At 39.0% G+C, this 23,194-nt stretch overlaps 1 protein-coding gene and 1 long non-coding RNA gene across 14 annotated transcripts in view; one reads left to right on the forward strand and one right to left on the reverse strand.

Annotated features, from left to right (window-relative positions):
- The window catches only part of FERRY3 (FERRY endosomal RAB5 effector complex subunit 3), a 75,600-nt gene that overhangs the window by 13,431 nt on the left and 38,975 nt on the right, over positions 1 to 23,194 (forward strand). For 8 of the 13 annotated variants that reach the window (XR_014252648.1, XR_014252649.1, XR_014252650.1 and 5 more), the window contains 5 exons: positions 1,949 to 2,055; positions 2,421 to 2,618; positions 3,467 to 3,595; positions 7,445 to 7,519; positions 11,505 to 11,707. Coding sequence is in view for 10 of the 13 variants with exons in the window: in XM_082421559.1 (XP_082277685.1) it covers positions 1,949 to 2,055; positions 2,421 to 2,618; positions 3,467 to 3,595; positions 7,445 to 7,519; positions 11,505 to 11,707 (712 nt within the window). In the remaining 3 variants the exon portion in view is untranslated. Of the gene's footprint in view, positions 1 to 1,948; positions 2,056 to 2,420; positions 2,619 to 3,466; positions 3,596 to 7,444; positions 7,520 to 11,504; positions 11,708 to 19,695; positions 19,926 to 23,194 lie in introns of those variants that run through there. The other 5 variants (XM_082421560.1, XM_082421558.1, XM_082421553.1 and 2 more) reach the window with 5 other exon arrangements.
- LOC309641526 lies at positions 15,615 to 23,182 on the reverse strand. Its single transcript, XR_014252668.1, has 2 exons — positions 21,296 to 23,182; positions 15,615 to 20,973 (listed from the first exon to the last, which is right to left on the reverse strand). It is a non-coding gene; the product is annotated as an uncharacterized lncRNA (long non-coding RNA).

The following is a 23,194-nucleotide window of genomic DNA, read 5'->3' on the forward strand; positions in this document are numbered from 1 at the left end:
CTCTTTGCTGCAATTCCTTATCTGTCCTTGTGTGTTATTTTACACTAAATCTTTTAGCATATTGTCATAGTTATTTGAAAGTCCCTTTCTTTTAGCCCCAATGTCTGGGTCATCTCTAAGTCTGTTTCTGTTGATTGCTTTCTCTCTTGACAGTGGGTTATTTATTTATTAATTTATTTATTTTTGCTTGCTGTTTTGGGTCTTTCCCCCTCTCTGTTTCTCTCTCTCTTGTTTAAACTGAATGCTGCCTGTTGTGTGTATTAGAAAAGAAGAGACTGAGGTCAATAGTACTTATGCCCAGAAATGAGCAGGCCGTTGATGTGAAGGTTATGGAAATCTAGTCAGCAGTCGGGCTGTGTTTGGTTTCTGTTCTTCAGTCCACCACAGGCTTCATTTTCTACAGCAGTGCGCTGCTGCCACTTTGTGTTGAGAGTGGGGCTTTGGCTTCTAGACTGTTCTCCTCTGTCATCCCGCTCCACCCTCAGCTTTCAGTAGCCTTTGCAGGCCTGTGCCACAGCAGGAGGTCCCCGTGTGTGCTGTTGCTCTGCCCACCCCCCCAGCAGTAGACTGACGTTGTTGTTACTTGATGCCAGGCTCCTGGTCGGGGGTGGGAGGCGGGTCTCTGTGGTCTTTGTCCAGCTTCAGTCTTAGGTAAGTCCAGCAGATCTGGGCCTTGGGCTTGGGGCACTCATAGCACATCTGCCTGTGCCACCGAGTGGGCTGTCTCTTCTCTTTCCCTGCCCCCAAGGTTTTCCTGGAAGCGCCTGGTGGAGGCCAACAGGAAGGAGTGTGCAAGAGCATATGCAAAGTCCCCCGGTGCCTGGAGCTCGTAGCTGTTCTAAATGGACATGCTAGCCCATACTCGACCTTCAAGAATTTGTTAAAATTTTAGCTGATTTCTTCTTACCCTCTTACATACATTACAGCAACCCATTTCTACTGTGCTCTGCCCAAACTGAAAACTACCTGTGTGTCCTGTCTCTCCTTCTAAAGCATGACACACTTTAGAATTTAGTTTCTTGGTTGCCTTGTTACCTCAAATCTCTGATGAGCTCCAGAAAAGTTATGATCTTATAGGTTATCTGGGCTTTTCTTGCTATTAACATGGGAACATCATTCTCTTGTGGCTTTCTGTGTCCTAAGATGAGGATATTTTATTAATATAAATTTATATGAATTTACTTTGGGGTTTAAATTTGCCATATTTACTAATGAAGTCAATCAGTGACGCTAATGAGACTGTTTGGATTTACCCCAAAAATGTAGTCACGGGAGTGGATGACTGTTACAGACTTACACCATCTTCAGCTCACCATGAAATTTGAATTGAACAGTTCTGGTGCCTCCATGGAAACCTTTTCCGGACGTGCAAGGGCAGAGTAGAGCAAAGAGAGAAGTCCTTTAATGGGAGACTGTTGGCGGTAAAAAAACAGGAAATGGTAAAACAAAAAAAAAAAAGAGAGGATATGAATACATCAAAACGAGCTTCATCTTTTTTTATTATTTGACATTTATTTGACATTTTAATTTTTAATTTTCATTTCTATCACTTCACTTATTTTCTAGTTTCGCCAGCCCTAAGGCTGATATAGGATATATTAAAATGTCATTTTAAACATGTTAATGTTAGTCATTTCATTTAATCATTCTCTTAGGCTACTAAGAAATATTAAATGATGACATATGAATCGATATTGTAATGACTAAAAAAATATGCATCACTTACTGAAAGAAATAACCAAAGAAATGAAAGAATAAGTAGGAATTTTACAACCTGTGTTAATGATCTTACTTGTCCCCATGGATAAAGGATAAATTTAGGAATAAACTAAGTGCTACTTCCTGCTGTTTCATCTCATTTCACTGTAAAGCTTTCTTTCCTTTAGGAAAGGTTTTTGACAAACATACAAAAAAAAAAAAAGCATATCAATAATTTTTTCAATTTCAGTGAGGAAATTAAAGTTCAACCAAGTCAGCTCAGAGAATCCGCTGAAGCAAATGGAAGGATTTATGAGGAACAGAGAAAGTTAGAAGAAAGTTTTACCATTCACTTAGGTAAGTATATTAATTTTTTGCAGTCACAGTGTATTGTAACCTGTGAAACTTTTTTTAACACTGTAAGAGAAAAATCCCTAGCATACGAGTAGAATATACCCAGGTTCTTTTTATTAAAAATTGTGTTCTGCTCCAAGAAAGCCTACAGTTTATTGGCTATAAGTTTTCTATTTTAGCTCATATATTATTTCTTTGCAAATAGAAAGATGAAATGTTAATAGTTACTCAAATAGAAAATTGCAAGGCCCATTTTAATTATTCGTAGCACAGATTTATCTGGATTCTTGCCACAGAGATTTGCCTCCTGCCCTGCTGGCTTTCTGCAGCTGTCTAACTATCTCTCTGGGCCTGTTGCCTACCCCCAGGAGCCCAGTTGAAGACCATGCATAACCTGAGGTTGCTGAGAGCAGATATGCTGGATTTCTGTAAGCACAAGAGGAGCCACCGAAGTGGTGTGAAGCTCCACCGACTCCAGACAGCACTGTCGCTTTACTCCACGTCCCTCTGTGGCCTGGTGTTGCTAGTGGATAACCGAATCAATTCATATAGTGGTATTAAAAGAGGTAAGTTAGCATTATGCATATTTATGCCATTAAAGTTCTCCATTTAATGCCATTCTAAAAAGAAAGGAATTAGTGAAAAACTTAAAAAAAGGCTTGAGTCACCCCAGTATTCAAGTAGACCCAACAGCACACATACCCAGACACTGCCATTTGAGATTTGTTTCATACTTTAGCAGGCCTAGGGTGCTTCAGGGTATTTCATTCTTCTTAAAATTCTATCACATTGTAGATCATACTCTTACAGGACCCTTGTTTCAAGGTATAACAAAAAGAATAATCAAGATATAAACGTATCTTTCAAAAAGGAGCAGATCCTGACTCAGTGAATTTTAGTTCATCCATTTGTCCTTTTTTTCTTTCTTTTTTTAAATAACCTATTTCTTAAATATGCTAGGTAAAATTCTACTTTCCCTCTTAGTACAATTAATGTTTTATGATTATTAACAAAATTTTAATGTATAAAGTATATTCAAATGTATAACTGTTTTTAAAAGACGCTTGAATAGAGTTTATTTTCTATTATAAATAAAAAACTTTATATTACTTAGCACTTTTGGGGACTGGATTATGATCAAAGTATATATTATTTAAAGAAGGTTTGGACTTACATTAAAATTTTCTTGCCTATTAATTGTTTACTCTTTTGGGCGATTGAGAGATTAAGTTTCTGATCAAAACCAAATTGTTGTCCCCTGACTTAGTAAGACGTTATTATTGAAAGGACAAGTATGAGAAGTCGTCCTTGTGAATGCTGTATTCTCTTTCCGCTAGATCTCATTGTCTGTAAGTAAATACTAAATACTTGATACTTCACCTCTAGAAGTTCGTAACTATGTTGGGTCCCTTAGATTTCGCCACAGTTTGCCAAGAATGCACTGACTTTCATTTTCCCCGAATTGAAGATCAGCTGGAGGTTGTCCAGCAGGTGGTACTTTATGCCAGAACCCAGCGCAGGAGCAAGCTGAAAGAATCACACGGTCAGTGAAACTCACATTTTTAAAAATTTCACTCTCAGGATGTTCTGTCCCTAAGCGCTCTCCTAGCATATGGGCCATCTGAAGTAGAGAAAGTTGTATTGGTGGGAAGATGCAAGAAAGAAATTAAGAACAAAATTCAAGTTCTTTAGAAGCTTGAATTCTGTTCTTAATTTCCTTGTTTGTGTGATTTTGTTCAAGATCCTTAGAAAAACTGTTTTTAAAATTCAATTCCATAGTTATATTTGAAGTAGGCACTCAGTGGAAAGTTGGTGATCTTTTGATCCAAGTTCTGTATCTCTAAAATGGATATAATTAGTACTATAAAGGACATTGAAATCATAGGGTAAATAGCCCAAAATATACAGTTTTTGTATGTTCCATCTTTGATCCACTTAGGTAGCACGACGTCAGTTACAAGAATTGGTTTTGGTTGTTCTTTTAAAAAATTACTATGTTTAGAATTGTGTCCTGCTTTTTCTATATTTATCCACAATCTAAACATCCTTCTAGGAAATTTACTGGAAGTTGATTTTAAAGCTATGGAAGAAGTTCATGGCATTTTTCTTCAGAAGATTTCTATTTCTGCATAAGGAGACCTTAGGGAAGACATAAAAGAAAACACTCTGACTCAAATTATGGAGTAGTTCTGCTATCTTTAATTGAAAAATGAAAGTTTAAAAAGTAGTCTTTTTAAAAATTAAATTGGTGCCCTAAGTCTGTTTAGTTAGGAGCTAAATATAAGGGTAGTATTCATTTAAAAATATACATAAGGTGTGTTTTTCTTATTTTTCTGACATTTCATATTATATCACAGGCATAAAATTATAATACATGCTCTTATCTGGCTTGAGTGCATACTCAGTGTTTTATTGTTTCTTATGGAAACTTGATGTCTTGCCCAGGAAATAAAATGCGGCAGGTTTTTAAACAGTTGCTGGTCAAACCTTTAAATCTGCTTCTGGTACTTTGGATGTCTGTCTTGTTTGTTTGTTTTGCAACTGCAGTGTTTCAAAGAAACCCTTATATACTTTGGGTTCACATGTTTTGTATTTTTTAGTAAACAGAGAGAGAGACTGCTGTATCTTTGCTTGGTGTCTTTGTTCTCTATCCCATGAAGAATTCCTCCCATTCTCTTGACGCTAGAATTCTAGAATGCAGCTCTCTAGGCTCAACTTGATTAGCAGTCACGGTAGTTTTCGTGTTTATTCAGTAGATTTAAAAAAAAACGTTTTATTTATATTTTAATCATGTCTAAAATAGGTAAAACAATCTGAAGATTCACAATTCAAACTGTACAAAAGAGCATACAGTGAAAGTCTTTGTAACTGTCCACCAGCCATCCAGTTTCCCGCTTCAGAGGCAGCCAGTGCTGTGTCGCGCGTACCTTCCGGGCATGTTTATGTGTGTGTGTGTGAGCGGGTGTATGTGTGTATTTATGTATTTTGCCTTTTCACACAAATGGCAACTTTCTCTGCACACTTCTCTGCCCTCTGCTTTTCTTCACTGAATAGTTTATCCTGGGCATCATTTCATATCTGTACAGAAAGAGCGTCCTAAGAGCTTTTCACTGCTGGTTGGTGTTCCACTGCAGGATGTCCCATCAGTGATCAGTTCCCTACTGATAGACATTTTATCTGTTCCAAAGTTTTGCTCTGATAAGTAATAACGCATGAATAACCTTACACATATATCGTCATGCATGACTGAGCATATCTATGGAATAGATTCGTAAAGTGAAATTCCTGAGCTAAGGGGCACATACATTTGTAATTTTGATAGTGTCAGCAATTGCTCTCCATAGCGGCCCCACCAGTTTGTATTTCCACCCTGGGTAACCATGGCTTTGTAGTGGCAATGTCTGTCACATACAACAGAGCCAGGCTGAGTCTAAGGAAATCAGTGTGGAAGTGTATCCCAACGCAAGACCTTTCAGAAAATTACGGTCTGTCCTCTTATTCTTCTGCCATCTCCTTCCTCCATCTCATTCAAACTAGCAAGGATGTGATCAGACACATTCAACTATTATTCTTAGTAGTAACTAAAAGCATGAAGATTGAGATCATGACAGGTGTGGGAGAAGGCGGAGGACGCAAAGTGTATTTATGAGAGGAAGTTTTTAAACCACATACGGTTAAGGCAACGTGTGTACATCATGGTAGTATTTTGTTCTTGTTCAAGCAACTATTTTGTGGTTTAAGTGAGTCAGTGAAACAAGTAGGTTTATAAAAGACTACTTTCTTAGAGGAACCCGCGTGTTATAGAAGAGTTTTGTGAAAATACTTTCTCCATCTTTTCCTTTTCTGAGCGTGCCCACGTGTTTGTTCTACACGTTTACATCCTGATACGCAAGTACTGTCTATTCTAAGACATTCCACTGTTTTTCTCACTGTGCTTATTATATCAGCATCTTTATATTTCTGTGGTTCATGATAAGCCAAAAGCAATTTCATTTTTTGTACATGTTTTATATACATTAAAAAAATTTAGCCGTCTTCTTAGTATTACAAGGTATTACCATTGAAACACGGAAAGGGAGATGGACTATAAACTGTTCTTTCTTGTTTACTTAGTAGGGATTCTGTCTGTTCATATCCCATGTGAACAAAATTAGAGTCTTCATTTATCGTTTTTTGTTTTCTGCGCTGTGAGCAGACATTTATTCAAAGCCTATCAATTACATGGGTCTGTATGAGAATCAGACTGTTACATTACATGTGGATTCTGGCAACACAGAGCCTTCTCTCTATGCCTCTCTCTCCCTCTGTCTATTTATAAAATATACGCATTTACAAGGTATGATGTTGTCAATCAATTACTCAAAGTAGTCAGTGGGTAAAAATATTAGGTTACTTTTTTTCAGAACTTTTTTGAAACCATAAGTCTCCCTTGGTATTTTCAGTTTACTCATTTTAAGTTCTGACTGTTTTCAAGTGATTTTCTGATGTTGAAGGCCATTTCAATATAGTTTTATATTTAATTTGAATAAATATACAGCCTCTTAAAGATAGCTACTTTGAATGCTAATATTCATCCCGCAGTTTTCAGTTCTCATAGAATTCTTATAAAATTCAGATGTATCTTCTATTAAAAATGTATGTACATATATAAAATAATTTGTGTTCAACCATAATAATGAATGATCAAATGTGATATATCTTATTTTACCAACATTTATCCTTCAAAATAATATCATGCCTTCTAAAAAGAAAGAAAAGCGATTGAATATCTGAAAAAAAATATTCCATTTGAAACAGAATCTCACCTGTCTGTTTGAAAGAAATTGTATATAGTGTTAGGTAAGAAGTAACAGATTTCAGGAATGGGCTGAATATCAAGTGATTCCTGGTGCTGCTAACCATTAGCTTGTTGTCCCGAACAAGTTATGTCAACAGCAGTGACTCAGATTCTAAAAATAAAGATGGCCACCCCACAACTGTCTAATGAAGTTATTTTATGTGCAGCTAACTTAGTGCCCTGAACCTACCAGATGAAAAATAGGGGATTGGCAAGTCTAAAGTGGTCAAGACCACAGGCTTTGGAATCTGAGTATGTGGGATCAAGAGCTGGTTCCTCCACTTACCTGTGCCTTCTTCGTTAAGTGAATTAACCTATCTCATCCTCTGTTCTCGTGTATAACGTGAAGAGAACGCTAGTCCCTCATAGGGTTGTGGTTAGAGGGGTTTTGTAAGAATTAAATGAGACCATCCATGTAAAGCATGTATCTGACTACCTGGCACCTAGAGATCCTTAGTAAATTTTTGCTGTTGTTGTGGTTGTTTGGGGAATAGCAGTAGTAATGTGTTTTCATATGTTATTGTGTTCTTTCCCGTTGCATCACCTTATGAATAGATTCTGGAAACCGAGATGGAGGAAGTGATGATAAGACTAAGAATGCAGATAGAAACTACTTAAATATTTTACCTGGTAAGTATTGTTTTACTTTAAACTGCAATTTTCTTATAATCACATACATTGAAATCATAGATTTGAAACATAAGTTCTTATGGTGTACATTATAACATTTTTGTTGGTCAGTGTATCACTTTAGAACATTGTATCTATCATCTATAAACACACTGTCACAGTGTTCTGCAATTAAATCTTTATTCTTATAGTAGCACTGACTCTTCCTGGATCCATACAAGAAAAATTCCTCAAGCAGTTGCATAAGTCTAACCATTATTTGCTATTTCAAATGTCCTCTTTTATACATTGTTTCTTAGTTTCTTAAATGAACCAAGAAATAATTTTTACTATGAAATAAACAATAGTAAATAGAAATGTAAACAATTGAACACGTGGAAAGAACATGGGTCGTCTGATTTAGAATCTTTCTTATTGCCATTTCCCCATAAATTTTCCTGCTTTCCATTTCTTTCATCTGCCTTATTATTCTTGGATATATTGTTTATCAACTGGAAATTCACTCTCATGATCCTCTTCCAGGTTCAATGCCCTCTGATGATCCTTAGTAGTGTTTGTATGACAGGGCATAACAGGGAAGGCCTGTTTGTATAGGCGTTATAAGTGTAAAGTCTTTTAAACCAGATGGTAAATGTTGCAGGTTCATAAACAACCAAGTTTGTTTCCTCACATTTCCTTCCCCAGATTTTCTACACATAGGTCACATTCCATTTCATCCTGGTGCTCATCTTGTCTCCTGGCCAGTTCGCTTGTGGTCATCAGCTTCCGAATATGCTCCCACCTCAGAGAGCCCACCTTAGCGGATAATGTTAGTGGCAGGATTGCATCACCACTTGCTGTTTCCTCCACTTTGTGGAACAGGAAACTGTCCTCCGCTCCATCTAAAAATACCTTCATTGAGACAGGATTTATTGTATTTCTCTTTGTAGATCCATAATTTAAATCATCTATATTTTGTGGCTTTCTTAAAGTGTGCCAATCTTATCTGTTCCGGAGGTACCAACGTCTGATTTTTTTTAAACTTAACTCTTTACTGCTGTGTTTATTTTCCTTCTTGCTCCTTTTTGGAAAAAGCATATAGGTTAGTATCTCATTATTACCAGCAAATCAGGAGACTATGTCAGAAGTCCTCATTAGAAAAGAAGTAGTGACAATTCACTTAGCTATGCTGATAGCGTCTGAATTTCCATTTGGGTAAAGGATGCTGCATGGCCAGGAAGTGTACAGGAGGTGAGAAAGATCCAAATCACAAAATGCTTTTAGATTTTGAAGTTGCAGAGAAAAAGTTTGATTTATGTATCTTTTAACCAGTGGGTTTGCTTTATCATTATCTAAGTATTTGTAGTTTATATCATCGAATTCTCAAAACGATTTTCTAAGGAGAGCAGTCAGGCATTATTTTCCCCATTTAATTCACGAAGTACAGAGGATCTGTAAGTTGAATTGATTTGCCCAAGATCATTCTGCCAATAAATGCTAGAGACCAGATCTTTTTAACACCCAGTCTGGTCCTTTTTCTACCATATTATGTTATTTTGATTACTACTGCCAGCTCCGAGCCCCCCATCTTACTAACGGGTAAAATGAGGCCCAGGATCGGTCATCTGAGGTCAAACGAAGCAGTGCCAGTTTGGGGATTAGGAGCACCTGACTTGTCCACTAAGTCCTCAGCCTCAGTCCTGGACCCTAGCCCATGTTTAATGCTTTGAGTACCATCATGTGAACCATCAGTAGGAGTTCAAGAGGTGAGACGCTTCATTGGATATACTGGGTCTCTGATAAGCAGTCTGCGTCTTTTATTGCCTGCCAGGGAAATTGCTATACTGCTCCTCGCCGGACAATTTTTTTTTTTACTTTTCCTTTGTCTGGTTTGTTTAGATCTGTCACTGGCCTTTCTCTCTCTTTTCTTTTTTTTAATTAATTTATTTATTTTTGGCTGCATTGGGTCTTCGTTGCTGCGTGCGGGCTTTCTCTAGTTGTGGCGAGCGGGGGCTATCCTTTGTTGCAGTGCGTGGGCTTCTCATTGCCGTGGCTTCTCTTGTTGCAGAGCACGGGCTCTAGGCACGTGGGCTTCAGTAGTTGTGGCACGAGGGCTCAGTAGTTGTGGCTCGCGGGCTCTAGAGCGCAGGCTTAGTAGTTGTGGCACACGGGCTTAGTTGCTCTGCGGCATGTGGGATCTTCCCGGACCAGGGCTCGAACCCATGTCCCCTGCATTGGCAGGCGGATTCTTAACCACTGCGCCACCAGGGAAGTCCCTGGCCTTTCTCTTTTACTGCTTATCTAGTTCTTTTATTGTATAAGTTAAAGAAAAAAAAAAAAGACCTTTGCCTGGGGCCTTTCAGTGGCATCCATGGGCACAGCTTATGTACACTAGTAATTGGAAATGGTTAAACATTGTGCCAAAGTATATTCAATACTTCAAAAATACTATATGTTTATAAGTAAATATAAGTAAAATCCTAAGATAAGGACTTTGAAGCCAGGATGAGCAGAATTTGTGAGGATGTGGGTTAGTGATAGAAGAATAGTTCTTAGAAGAGCAGAGTTTTCCTAGAAGGACGTAACAGATTTTCCAGTGAGGCAGGTGTGTTTATAAAAACATAGTTTTATATATATTATATATATTTTTTATTTATTTATATTGACAGAAACTGCAGAATATAAAAGCCAATGGCTAACGTGGCTACCTAGAAAATAGAGTGATTGTAGAAAGCCTGGATGTTAAGGTTTGATAAACACTGCGCCGGCGTTCAGTCCAAAACGTTTGTTTCCCATTCAGTGAACAGATGTTTACCGAGTACCTTCTATGTACCAGGCCCTGTTGTTCCACGTGCCAGAGATAGAACATTAAACGAGAGAAAAAAATCCCTACAGTCACGGCGTGTAAACAGTGGTCCCTTTAAAATAACCTCATAAACAAATAACAGAAGAATTTCAGTGCTTAGAAGAACATAGAACAATGTGAAAGAGAGTAAGTGAGGGGTGAGGGAGTCCTGTATCAGTCAGATGGGTCAGTCAAGGAAGACCTCTGGGAGGAGGTGACCTTCACTCTGAGGTGTGATTGGCGAAAAGCAGTCAGTCGACAAGAATCTTGGGGGAAAGCCTCTCTCAGGGGGCAGCCCTGGATCGGGAACAAGCCCTGTGTGTCTGAAGATCTTAAGGAGAGTCTCTGTGGCTGAGGCAGGAGCAGAGGGTGAGACAAGAGGATGGAGTTTGGATTTTTTCCTGAGTGTCGTGTGAGCCACGTTAAATGGGAGAGTGATATAATCTGATTTATACTTAAATCATTTTAACTGCAAATGTGGATGTGGTGTGTAGGTGGGCAAGAATAGGAGCAGAGGTCAATTAAGAGGCTGTTACAGAAACCTAAGTGAAATGATGGTAGCATGAACTAGGGTGATAGCAATAAAAACGGAATGCTCAGATTTGAGATATTTGAGGCATATGTTGCAGATACACTGAAAATAGTTGGTGGTGAATTGGATTGGGGAAGAGGCAGTGAGAGAAAGAAAGTAATTAAGGGCAACTCCTGGGTTTCTGTCCTGTGCAGCTAACGGGAAGGGGACTGGACCCATAAACCGAGATGGAGAGAAGCAGGTTCAGGGTGCAGGGAAGACAGGTCATCAAGTAGCCTGTTCTTACATGTTAAGTTTGAGTTAAGTACAACGTTTTGAGCATTTACATCAAAATAGCGATGATGAGTACTCATTTGACCTACTTATGAGTAAATAAGCTTGGTGGTCTCTTCATACCAATTTAGGAACCTAAGGTAAATTTGGCCTCTTTTTTCATCACCCTTCTTTCCAAGAATGAAGGAGCACTAATTACATTTGCTTCCTGAGTCCAACACAGGTTCCTGACAACACCTCTGCTGGTTCAGCACATTGGCTGCCCACTACAGTTGTTTATGAAGCCCACTGATGAGTGTGACTTTTGAAAGTCGTGTGAGGCATTTGAAAGTCATGATTGTATCTGCTGTTCACAGGAGAATTTTACATTACGCGGCATTCTAATCTCTCAGAAATACATGTTGCTTTCCATCTTTGTGTGGACGACAATGTGAAATCGGGAAACATCACTGCTCGGGACCCTGCCATTATGGGTCTCCGAAACATACTCAAGGTTTGCTGCACCCATGACATCACAACAATAAGTATTCCTCTCCTGCTGGTGCATGATATGTCAGAGGTAAGCAGATAGAAAAATACCAACGTTTTCTGAAAATGTTAAAATATTGTATAATAATGATAATCCACTTTACATTTTAAAAACACTTTTTCTGTTTAACTGATGAGGCTTTGCATCTCCTATATGTCATCAATAGAATTGAGTGACGTATAACATAAAACAGTGAATAATCCTTAACCATATATGTTCAAAAGAATTCTAGCATTATCCTATAGTAGGTAAACTAGAAAGTCAGACTTATTTTTAGCTTTGGATAAGGCAGGTGCCCCTAATCCTCCCCCTTCTCGTCTATTTTTGTCTTACGTAGCTTTAGATTTACCTCCACATTTGTATTTGGCTTCGGCTAACATTAAAATTAGTTTGCATTCTCTGAGTAGGCATTAATAGGCAATCGAAAGAGAAGCTAGATGACAGGAAGAAGCCAGCCTCATTTTAACATTTTCTCAAGGATGCTCTTAGGATAATACAAGTACTGGCTTCTACGACTAAAATGTGGCATAATCATTCATTCATTTTACAATGTACTGAACTTTATTTTACGTTTTTAATTTAAAAAATCTCTTTCCATGACTGTGTGCTTTCTCTCCTGCTTTCTTCCCTTACCTACATAAAAACCAGTTAGAAGGGATAAGTTGTAGAAATAATGCAGAGACTAAAAATTCAACTTCAGATAGTCTGGAGGAGCAAAGCAGCCTCAAAACAAACGGGTGCAGGCAAGTCCTTCTGGGAGAGCCAGTGGCCAACGTGGTGAAGGACCCATGTCAGCAACATGGTGCCTGCTTGTTTCGAGTGGCACTTTTTTACAAAGCAAAATGGCTAACTGGCAAGTACAGCTTGTGAAAGGAAGGAAGTTTGATCATCGATTATTAAAAGTTATTTACCAAAATAATAGATGTGTATAAATACTGTATCGTAAAGCGCAGGATGAAAGATTTGATACTGTACTTTTTAGAGTGACTCAGTCCCCACTTAGACTCATCACATTATAGGACACCTCATTTTAAATGCAATACTCTATATAAACACACACAAAAAAATCAATTCCATATAAGACAAGATGATTTTAAATGATTTCCCACTTACAATTCATTTGTATTTTTACCAGACACACTATCGTTTTTTTTTTTTAAAGATTTATTGATTGATTGATTGATTGATTGATTGCTATGTTGGGTCTTCGTTTCTGTGCTAGGGCTTTCTCTAGTTGCGGCAAGCGGGGGCCGCTCTTCATCACGGTGCGCGGGCCTCTCACTATCGTGGCCTCTCTTGTTGCAGAGCACAGGCTCCAGACGCGCAGGCTCAGTAATTGTGGCTCACGGGCCTAGTTGCTCCGCGGCATGTGGGATCTTCCCAGACCAGGGCTCGAACCCGTGTCCCCTGCATTGGCAGGCGGATTCTCAACCACTGCACCACCAGGGAAGCCCCACACTATCGTTTTGATTAAAAGAATTCTGGCTCCATCAGATGCAAGCTGCATCAAACTTTTTAATTTCTCAGCCTCAGTCATACCTAATACGGCATTAGGAGAGATTGACCAACATGTTTTGTTTTGTTTTTCCCACTGTAGCTTTATAAAGTTCTAGTCCCATCAGGAATTTTTAGCCATTGTTAACGTCACTAACTAGTCCATCTATAAAAGAGTCTTTGGGGAGTGACAAAGAAAGTTTGTGATGAATTCCAGCCACACGGAAACATCCAAACATTCCTGCAGCTGGACTCCTGGTTAACCAGTTTATAAAAATGGTTATATGTAGGTGGGAAACAACCTCAAAAACAGTGTTTCCAAAAGTCACTAAGTTCGGATTTACTTCCAGACATCTGATACTATAGCGTGCCCTCTCCCACAGTGTCACAAAGGTTACATGTTTTAAATTGGGACAGCCAGCTGCAGAACATTAAGTCTGTTTCCAGAGTGTCCATTTTAATTCACGAAAGTATATTGAGCCACGATCCTCCCATCAGTCGTATTTAAACATCCATTCAGGTCAAGAAGTTTATTCTACAAACTCAGACAACACTGCACAGGATATAGAGGCAGTATTTGTCTTAGCTTTCGTGCAAGGATCCCAAAGCATTTCGGCTCTTGTTTTCTTCCTGTAGCAAACAGACTTGCCAGACTCTCAGTTACCATATTGCAGTGTGTGCAAGGTAATGATGACAGTGTCGGAAACAGTCCATGTCCCAGGGTTGATAAAAACAGCTGTAGAAATGAATTGCAGTTTAAAAAAACAGGAAAGGAAAAAATAATCTATCGGCAAGAAGGAAGACATCCTGCTCTTACCGGTTTTATCTCTGTAGATCTTTGTGATCTGAAGACACTGTCATCCTGGAGTTCAGTCTAACCTGATAGACGGGGAATGAACCTGCAGGTCACGAATCCTGAGCTCCTGACCTTTGCTTTTGTTTGTGCTGTTAACTTGTTGAATCATTTGGATCTGAAGGGTTTTAGTTGTTACAATTGTTGTGGTTGATGCAGATGTTGTTCTTAACCTTTTATTAGCATATAACACACATAAAGAAAAGCACACATAAATATACAGCTCACATCTTCGCCAGCTGAACACCAACACCCAGATGATGATACAGGACGTCACCAGCCAGCACCCCAGTGTCGCCCCTTCCCATCGCTTAACCCACATTCCCTCCCTCCACAAGGGTAACCACTGTTTTCACTTTGAAAAGCACAGGTTAGTTAGGTGTGTTTTTGTAATTTATGTGGGTGGAATCCTATCTTACATACTCCTGTATCCGGCTTCTTTCACTCCGTATTGTGTGTGTGAAATTTATCCATAGTACTGTTTGTGGTTGTAGATTGCTCATTCTCATTGTTACGCAGCGTTCCATTGCATGACTGCACCACAGTTATTTAGTCATTTTACTGTTTGTGGACATTCAGGTGGTTTCCAGGTTTTGATTATTGCGACGAATGTTGCTGTGAACATTCTAGAATATATGTTTTGGCATTTCTGTTGGATACATACTTAGGCATGGAATTGGTAGACGGTAGGCCAGACACCCGTTTAGCTTTGGTAGATCCAGTCAAATAGTTTCCCAAAGCGATTGTTGAATGTAAAAAATGAGAAAGCCAGACTGCCGTTTCTCACCTTCTGATGATGCTTATGAAACCGATTAATATGAGTGTTTCAGGAACCTCCGAGGCACAAGCTTGAGATAAAGGATAGTCTTGCAGTTTCCCTCAGGGGTACATAAACCCAGGAAATAATTCTTATATCTACCGTCTAAGACACACAGTGAAGGCCTAAAAGTATATACCAGTTAATCACCTCTGCAGTTCAGCCTTACTCTAACTGGAAGATTCAGGTTGGGTAGTCAAAGTGCGGCCACTAACTTTAGGTACAAGATATTGTCTGTGATCATAATTAGAACTGGCATCCTCATTTCAATTTCACAGGTTTAGAATTTACTCTGTGTGTGCCGTGCCCACTTATCATCTAAAGTATAGCCGCCAGGCCCAGTTTCCTGCCTCATTTCCAAAGTCTGAAGTATTTCACATGATCCGTTCAGCTTCTTCAATGGATTTCTTTCACATGTGCTCTCACAGATGTGACGCTAAGGTTTAGTCACTTGGCTGTTAGTTAGAACTCATGGTCAAAAGCGTTCTGTGCTTACCTGACCCACTGTGTCGTAGACGCCGCCTACTGTATAATATATACTAAGGGTTACTTCCAGAAGAGAGCTCCTTACAGGACTACAGGCCACATCCCACGATGACACCCAGTAAATCATGTCTTCTTGTGACCCTGTTGACATCTAAAGCTTGCGGTTTAGAGTCCTCAGAGCCATTCTTTTTAGGTGCTGGTTTCGATCAGGGAACAAATGACAGGGGTGCTTGGGATGGAGCCTCTGTGTGGGCAAATGGGGGTTTTAGAAACCACCTGGGTGTGTATTTGTGCAGGTGCCTGCAGCTTTCTAGTTTCCTTTCTGATCCACCTGCTGCTAAGTAGCGCTAAGCGAAAGTAAACAGAATGTGAGTGTTCATGTCATCTGAAAATCCAATTGTCTGTCACTTCGAAGGTATCCTGGGATCCTGCCCGGAGCTGGTATTTTGGTGTGTTCTCTGTATAGCACTAATGAAACTTTGCGTTAACTCACATCATTCTGAAGAGTTTGTATTAATTTGGCTCATAGATATTTGCTCTAGACCACGCTATTAACCACACATACCAAAAGCAAGAAAGCAAGCTATTGAGGGATAAAAGGGGATGATCTTTGGAGAAGTGGGGCAGTGAAGGGACTTGATACTTTCCATCTACTTTTGGTCAGACCACTAGAACTATCCCTGTTCTAACTTGTGCTTCAGTCTTTCATCATTTCCATCATGATCCTGACTTTAATACCGTGGGATCATATGTATTCTGTTTGTTGGTGCGGAAGGCTGGCCCTTCAGAGCTCTGTGCTCACACTGCACAATGGTTGTCCTCATGTAAGTAGTGCTTAGCCTTGGCCTTAGCCTGAGATGTTTCAAAGGCTAATCGTGGATGACAATAAATTACAGATAAGACAAGCTACTGTCAGATAATGCTTTTTTATACGTAAGAACAAGTGCTTTATTATAATAGTATGAATAGTAATAATTCCTTGATTCTGATTATTTCCGTGGTATTTCAAAAAAATGTTATGTTTTAGAGTAGCATTTTAAGGTGATGCAAATACTCAGTTATACTTTAGCATTTATTCCCACATACGATCCTTCAATAAAATGTTTAATGCAAGTGAAGAGTAAGTAAATAAAACACCACGAGTGAAAACCAGCAGAAACAATGAAACCTAAAAACAGATACACAAAGACTTTTGAGGCACTGGAATCGTGAGACACGGACCATAAAATAGTTGATTACTGTGTTTAAAGAACTTGAAGACAAGCTTAAAATGTCTTCAAGTAAAAAGATGCTGTGAAAAACGACCTAGCAACTACAAAACTGAGTTTTTAGTTACTGAAAGAAATTTAAAAGAGCTAAATAAATAGATATACTACGTTCATTGGTTGGAAGACTCAGTACTGTTATCAGTTCTCCTCAAACTGATCTACAGATTTAAATCCCAATCAAAATCCTTATAAGGTGATTTTGGAGATAAAGCTAATTCTAAAATTTATATGAAATACACAGGACTTAAAACAGTCAAAATAATTTCGAAAAAGAACAAAGTTGGGGAACTTACAGCAATTGATTTCTAGGCTTACAAGCTTAGCAATCTACAATAACCAGTACAGTGTGACATTGGCAAAAGAATAGACTGTGGATCAAAGGAACAGAATAAAGAATCCAGAAATAAATCTGTGCATAAATGGTCATTTGATTTACAGCAGAGATGCCAAGGCAGTTCAGTGGGAGAAAGTGTAGTGTCTCCAACCAGTGGTGTTGGAAAAATTGGGTATTTATACAGGAAAAAAAAAAACAAAAAAAAAAACCTTGAGCTTTACTTCACAATCATACATAAAAATTAACTTAAAATGGATCATAGACTTAAGCCAAAAAAGCTAATAGTATAAAACCTCTAGAGGAAAACACAAAAGAAAATCCTGGTATCAGATTAAGCAGAGATTTGTTAAGACACCAAAAAACATAAGCCATAAAAGAAAAGCTTAATAAATTGTACTTCATTAAAATTTAAAACCTTTTCTCATCAAAAGATACTGTTAAGAAAATGAAAAAATGCAGGTCTCAGACTGTCACATGACCTTGAGAGGTTCACTCTACCTTTCTCAGTGTCCTTTTTAGTTTATAAAAGTTGTTTTTTGTGAGATACAAATTATGTATATTGTAAAGTTCCATGTAAATGCAAGACATTATTATTGTAGTTTTCAGAGCTATCAGCATTTCCCCTTAGCTGCAGGTAGGTTATTTCTTAGTCACCTTGCTCCCTCTGTACATTTTTTTAAACTAGGCAGAAATAAGCCAAAAGACAAAAACTCGTCACTCCATGCATGTGTGTACTCCCGTAAGGCACCATGGCTCTCTTGTAACAGCGTTGGCAGTTACAAGGAAATATTCTTCCTGAACTTTGAAGCTAAGAAGTATTATAAACTTAATTTAAACATCAGGAAATTCTAGTCATTTTTATAAGCTTCCAGAGTCTTGGAAAAGAGGATTCTTTACTTTTTAGCCCTTTTGGCAACTAGACCCCTTTTATTTATCAATCTTTTTTTTTTTTAATCTTTTAAAGATTTTTAATTTAATTTAATTTATTTTATTATTTATTTTATTTTTGGCTGTGTTGGGTCTTCGTTTCTGCGCGAGGGCTTTCTCTAGTTGTGGCAAGCGGGGGCCACTCTTCATTGTGGTGCGCGGGCCTCTCACTGTCGCGGCCTCTCGTGTTGCGGAGCACAGGCTCCAGACGCGCAGGCTCAGTAGTTGTGGCTCACGGGCCTAGTTGCTCCGCGGCATGTGGGATCTTCCCAGACCAGGGCTGGAACCCGTGTCCCCTGCATTGGCAGGCAGACTCCCAACCACTGCGCCATCAGGGAAGCCCTATTTATCAATCTTAAAAGTATCTTGGACACAAAAAAGTAGTTTCCTGGGAATTCCCTGCAGTTCAGTGGTTAGGACTCTGCACTTTCACTGCTGAGGGCCCGGGTTCAATCCCTGGTCGGGGAAGTAAGATCCCGCATGCCGCGAGGCACAGCCAAAAAGAAAAAGAAAAAAAAGTAGTTTCCCCTCAAAGCCTAATTCTAGCTACAGAGGAAGTCACTTTCTTTTTAAATTTCCACGGATAATAAGTGATTCACTCACTCAGCCTGTGTGCTTGAGCATCTGTACACGCAGTATTGCAGGAGACGTCATCATAACGGTAATAACGGTAAATAAACAGTGGTTCCTGCCCTTAGAGAGCACACACCTTAATAAAGACATAGATCCCATCTGCCTACCTATTCCTCTACCACCGCCCCCCACCCCCCCCCAAAAAAAAAGACAGAGTAAAATGTGATCATGGAGATTAAACAAAAACAAAGTACTCTGGGAGTTCAGAGACACCATTTGTAGCTGAGGAACTAGGAAGTACTTCATGAAGGAGAGGATGGTTAGGGAGGGAAGAGCAGGTTTCAACAGATGGGAAGAATGGGGAGGGCATTCTAGGCAGAAGAAATGGCTTGAGGAAAATGGGAGGAGTGGGTGACAGGCATTGCAGATCATGTTCAGGCAAAGGCGGACAGGCAGGCTGGAGTGAAACCTCACTTTTTTAATTTAGAAGTCATAGAAGCTGAGATAGTTTGGGTCCTAAGGTAATTAGCCTTAAATGCTAAAGAAAGTCTTAGATGTTATTCATGCGGCAGTAGGAAGCAATTGCAGCTTACTAAACAGGAGTGTAACGTGATCAGAAAGGTATTTCAGATAAATCAGCCAAATCAGTTCGAAGGGGAATTTCTGGGGTCCAGGAAACTACACGGGAAGCAATAGCAATAACTAGACCTGAGATCGCAGAGACCGTCAGAGATGGGTGAAGGCCTGGGATAGCTCAGTGACACTCAGCCCAGGAGAGGGGCCGGCACGTTTCATGAAAAATGTGAATACTGCCGGAGAGGCCAATTAGAACAAGACTGAGAGAAGGTTAGGTAATTATAACCCAAAATATAAAGTAAATATCCATGAGTCCATACTGATATAAACAAATGCTCGAATAAATAAATGAATAGGGGAGAAGAAACAAACCTCTCATGCAGAAGAATTCCAAGTAACTTATGTAGATACTCCATCCTCAAGGAGGGGAGCACAAAATCTCCACCTCTTAAGTGTGGGCTGCTCACAGTTAGTGATTTCTTCCCATAGAGGACAGAGTGGAAGGTCAGGGCTGGAGACCTTAAAAACACCACCCCAGCCAGGTATTCCAGGCTCACATCACTAGTCATAAATCACATTGATGATCTACCCTTGATATGGTGTGATGAAAATGATACTTCACCTCTGTAGTCTTCCTGCCCAAATCCATAGCTCCTGTCTAATCATGATGCAAACATCAAATTCTAATAGGGGGAGTCCTACAAAATACCTGACCAGCCCTCCTCAAAACTCAGGCTCATCAAAAACAAGGGAAGTCTGAGAAACTCAGGGCAAGAGAAGCCTGGGGCGACATAATGACTCAACAGAGTGAAGTGTTCTGGATGTGGTCCTCGAACAGAAAACGTCATTAGGTAAAAGCCAGGGAAATCTGCATGCACTATGGATTTGAGTTAATAATAAGGTATCAATAGTAGTTCAGGTTTTTTCTGGTTTTTAAGTAATTTGTTTATAGTACTGCATTTACAAAGAGAATAGTGCACCCAGTAGAAAGAATAAAAATGTATTTGGGGTTTTATTTTTAACTGACTGCAAATAGAAATCCTTTAGTGACATCATGGCAATTTGACAGTTATGATTAAGTTCAATAAAGGTACATGAGGTACTTGGAAGATCAGATTCTAGCTGCTTCTTTCTAACGGCCTCTGATTCATCTGGCTCCTTAAATGATACGGGATAAAGCCCTTATTTGGTGGGGAAACATTTCCAAAATGAACTTTTAGGTTCTCTCTTAATAATTTTCTTCTGTCAATTGTTAAAAATAGGACTTTCTGTTTCTCTGTCTGTGTGTGTGTTGGTTATTTCACCTCAGTGTCATCACCCGAATTCCTATAAGTTCACAATTGTGATTTTACAATGTAGAAAGAAATTCAGTTGTTGTAGTCTGCTATTGCTTTAGATGTACATATCGCTGAAAACCCAAAGTAGATTAGAATTGCTAAAGGATTTTCCTGCCATTGTTTGATGTAGTCTGGTTTCTTTATTCCTTTTTTAAAAATTTTATTGAGGCATAGTTGATTTACAGTGTTGTGTTTAATTTCTGTTATATAGCAAAGTGACTATTACACATATATTTACATTTTTTTCATATTCTTTTCCATTATGGCTTATCACAGGATATTGAATATGGTTCCCTGTGCTAAACAGTAGGACCTTGTTGTTTATCCATCCTACATATAATAGTTTGCATCTGCTAATCCCAAACTCCCAATCCTTCCTTCCCTCGACCCCCTCCCCCTTGGCAACCACGAGTCTGTTCTCTATGTCTGTTAGTCTGTTTTTGTTTTGTAGGTAAGTTCATTTGTGTTGTATGTTCTCTTTATTCTTGATAGGTACGTAGACAGCCTCACTTCTAGTGCTCTACTAATATAAGATGTTAACAGGGGAAACTGAGTGTGGGAGTGTATGGCAATTCTCTGTACCATTTTCATAATTTTTCTGTCAACCTAAAACTGTTTCAAAAAATAAAGCCTGTTTTTTATTTTTTTAGTGAGAAATTTTTAATTTATTTATTTATTTATTTTTGGCTGTGTTGGGTCTTCGTTTCTGTGCGAGGGCTTTCTCTAGTTGTGGCGAGCGGGGACCACTCTTCATCGTGGTGTGCGGGCCTCTCACTATCGCGGCCTCTCTTGTTGCGGAGCACGGGCTCCAGACGCGCAGGCTCAGTAGTTGTGGCTCACGGGCCCAGCTGCTCCGCAGCATGTGGGATCTTCCCAGACCAGGGCTCGAACCCGTGTCCCCTGCATTGGCAGGCAGACTCCCAACCACTGCGCCACCAGGGAAGCCCCAAAGCCTATTTTTTAAAAGCCATCAGGGTGATACTGTTTTGGATCTATTAAATTAGTAAATATGTTAAATAATGTTTTAAATAATATTTAAGTGTCCAAATGGTTGTGAACAATATGATGAAATTGGATGATGCATACATTGCTAATGGCTAATGTAAATTGATATTACCTTTTAGGGAAGAACTTGAACTTTATTTCACTAGTCTATAGGAGTAAGTATCCCAAGAAATTATTCAAAAAACAAGACATCTATAGATGTAGATACACACATGCATCATATACATAAATATGTCCACTGCAATGTTATTAACAAAAAGGGGAAATTGAGTTATAAGGAGCCATTTAAATAAATTATGATACATTAACTCAATAAAACAGCAGTTTTTAAATTGTGTTCTGAAGATACCCCCAGGATGCTAGCCCCTTCTGGGGGTCAGCAAGACTAAAAATATTTTCATGATAATACTAAGACACTCTGTGCCTTTTGCATTCTCATTCTTGAATGAACGTCATTGAGTTCTTCCCGAGGCTGTATGATCACACAGCAGATTGATGCAGAGGCAGATGTGAGAGTCCAGATGTCTTCCATGAGGCCAGGCATTAATGAGATTTGTAGATATGTAAGGCATTGCCCTTCTTCTCACTCAAATTTTTTTGTTTTGGAAAATATAGTAACTTTACATTTAAAAAAATACGTTATATTAACATATGGTGGGTTTATCATTTTTAAATGAAATTAATGTTTTTATATTTTTCTCAGTTTTAATTTCTAATGCAATAAATATCAGGAGACATAATCCACATAAACAAAAGCTCAGTGCAGTCCTCAGTGATTTTTAAGAGTGTAAAAAAAGATCCTAAGACCCAAAGAGAGGAAGGATCACCATAATGAATTAATAAACATATTTTATTGTTACAGTTACAAACACTTGCAGCATGGGAAAGTAATTCGATAATAGCGAAAAGAAATAGAATTTAAAATGGCACAATCGCTGATCATGAGCACAGAAAAGCATAAATGTGTGGGTTGGTTGGTTCGCAGCACGCATGTGCTCACTTGGTTGAGGGTTAGGAAGGAGCGTCCAAAAAAGAGCTAATTTGGTTTGTTAGGTGGCTGAGATAGGGTGCTTGTTTGTTTCTGGTACTTTGTAATAACATGTTATACACAGAAAACATTTTTTTAAAATTTATTTATTTATTTTTGGCTGCATTGGGTCTTCATTGCTGCGTGCGGGCTTTCTCTAGTTGCGGCGAGCGGGGGCTGCTCTTCGTTGCGGTGCGAGGGCTTCTCACTGCCGTGGCTTCTCTTGTAGTGGAGCACGGCCTCTAGGCGTGCAGGCTTCAGTAGTTGTGACTCGCGGGCTCAGTAGTTGTGGCTCATGAGCTCGAGCACAGGCTCAGTAGTTGCGGCGCACGGGCTTAGTTGCTCTGCAGTATGTTGGATCTTCCCGGACCAGGGCTCGAACCCGTGTCCCCTGCATTGGCAGACAGATTCTTAACCACTGCGCCACCAGGGAAGCCCCAAGGAAAACATTTTAATGCATTGCTTATTCAAATATTGTACCATTTAATAGAATTATTCATGCTAACATATTGAGAGAAGTAGGTGGAGTTCCTGTGTCACATATATGTCTTTAGAGTTAATTATGTAGAAAGTTTTAAGGGAATGTTCATTTTTAAAATTATATTGACTAGGCTAATTCAGTTAGTTTGCATTCCACAAGTATAGTCTAACAGCTGGAACAGGTTACATGCCTAAAAACCAGAGGAAATCTAGCTGAAATTAGCTAATGGTTGCCTGTAAGTGGATGGTCAACATTATAGATAAATTAAGGCCTGACCATATATATATATTTTTTCTTTTTTACAAAGTTCAGTTAAAAACATGATTTGTTTTGTTTCTG

The sequence above is a fragment of the Balaenoptera physalus genome (assembly GCF_965194825.1).
Source record: "Balaenoptera physalus genome assembly, chromosome: 13".
In the NCBI taxonomy this organism is placed as follows: domain Eukaryota; kingdom Metazoa; phylum Chordata; class Mammalia; order Artiodactyla; family Balaenopteridae; genus Balaenoptera; species Balaenoptera physalus.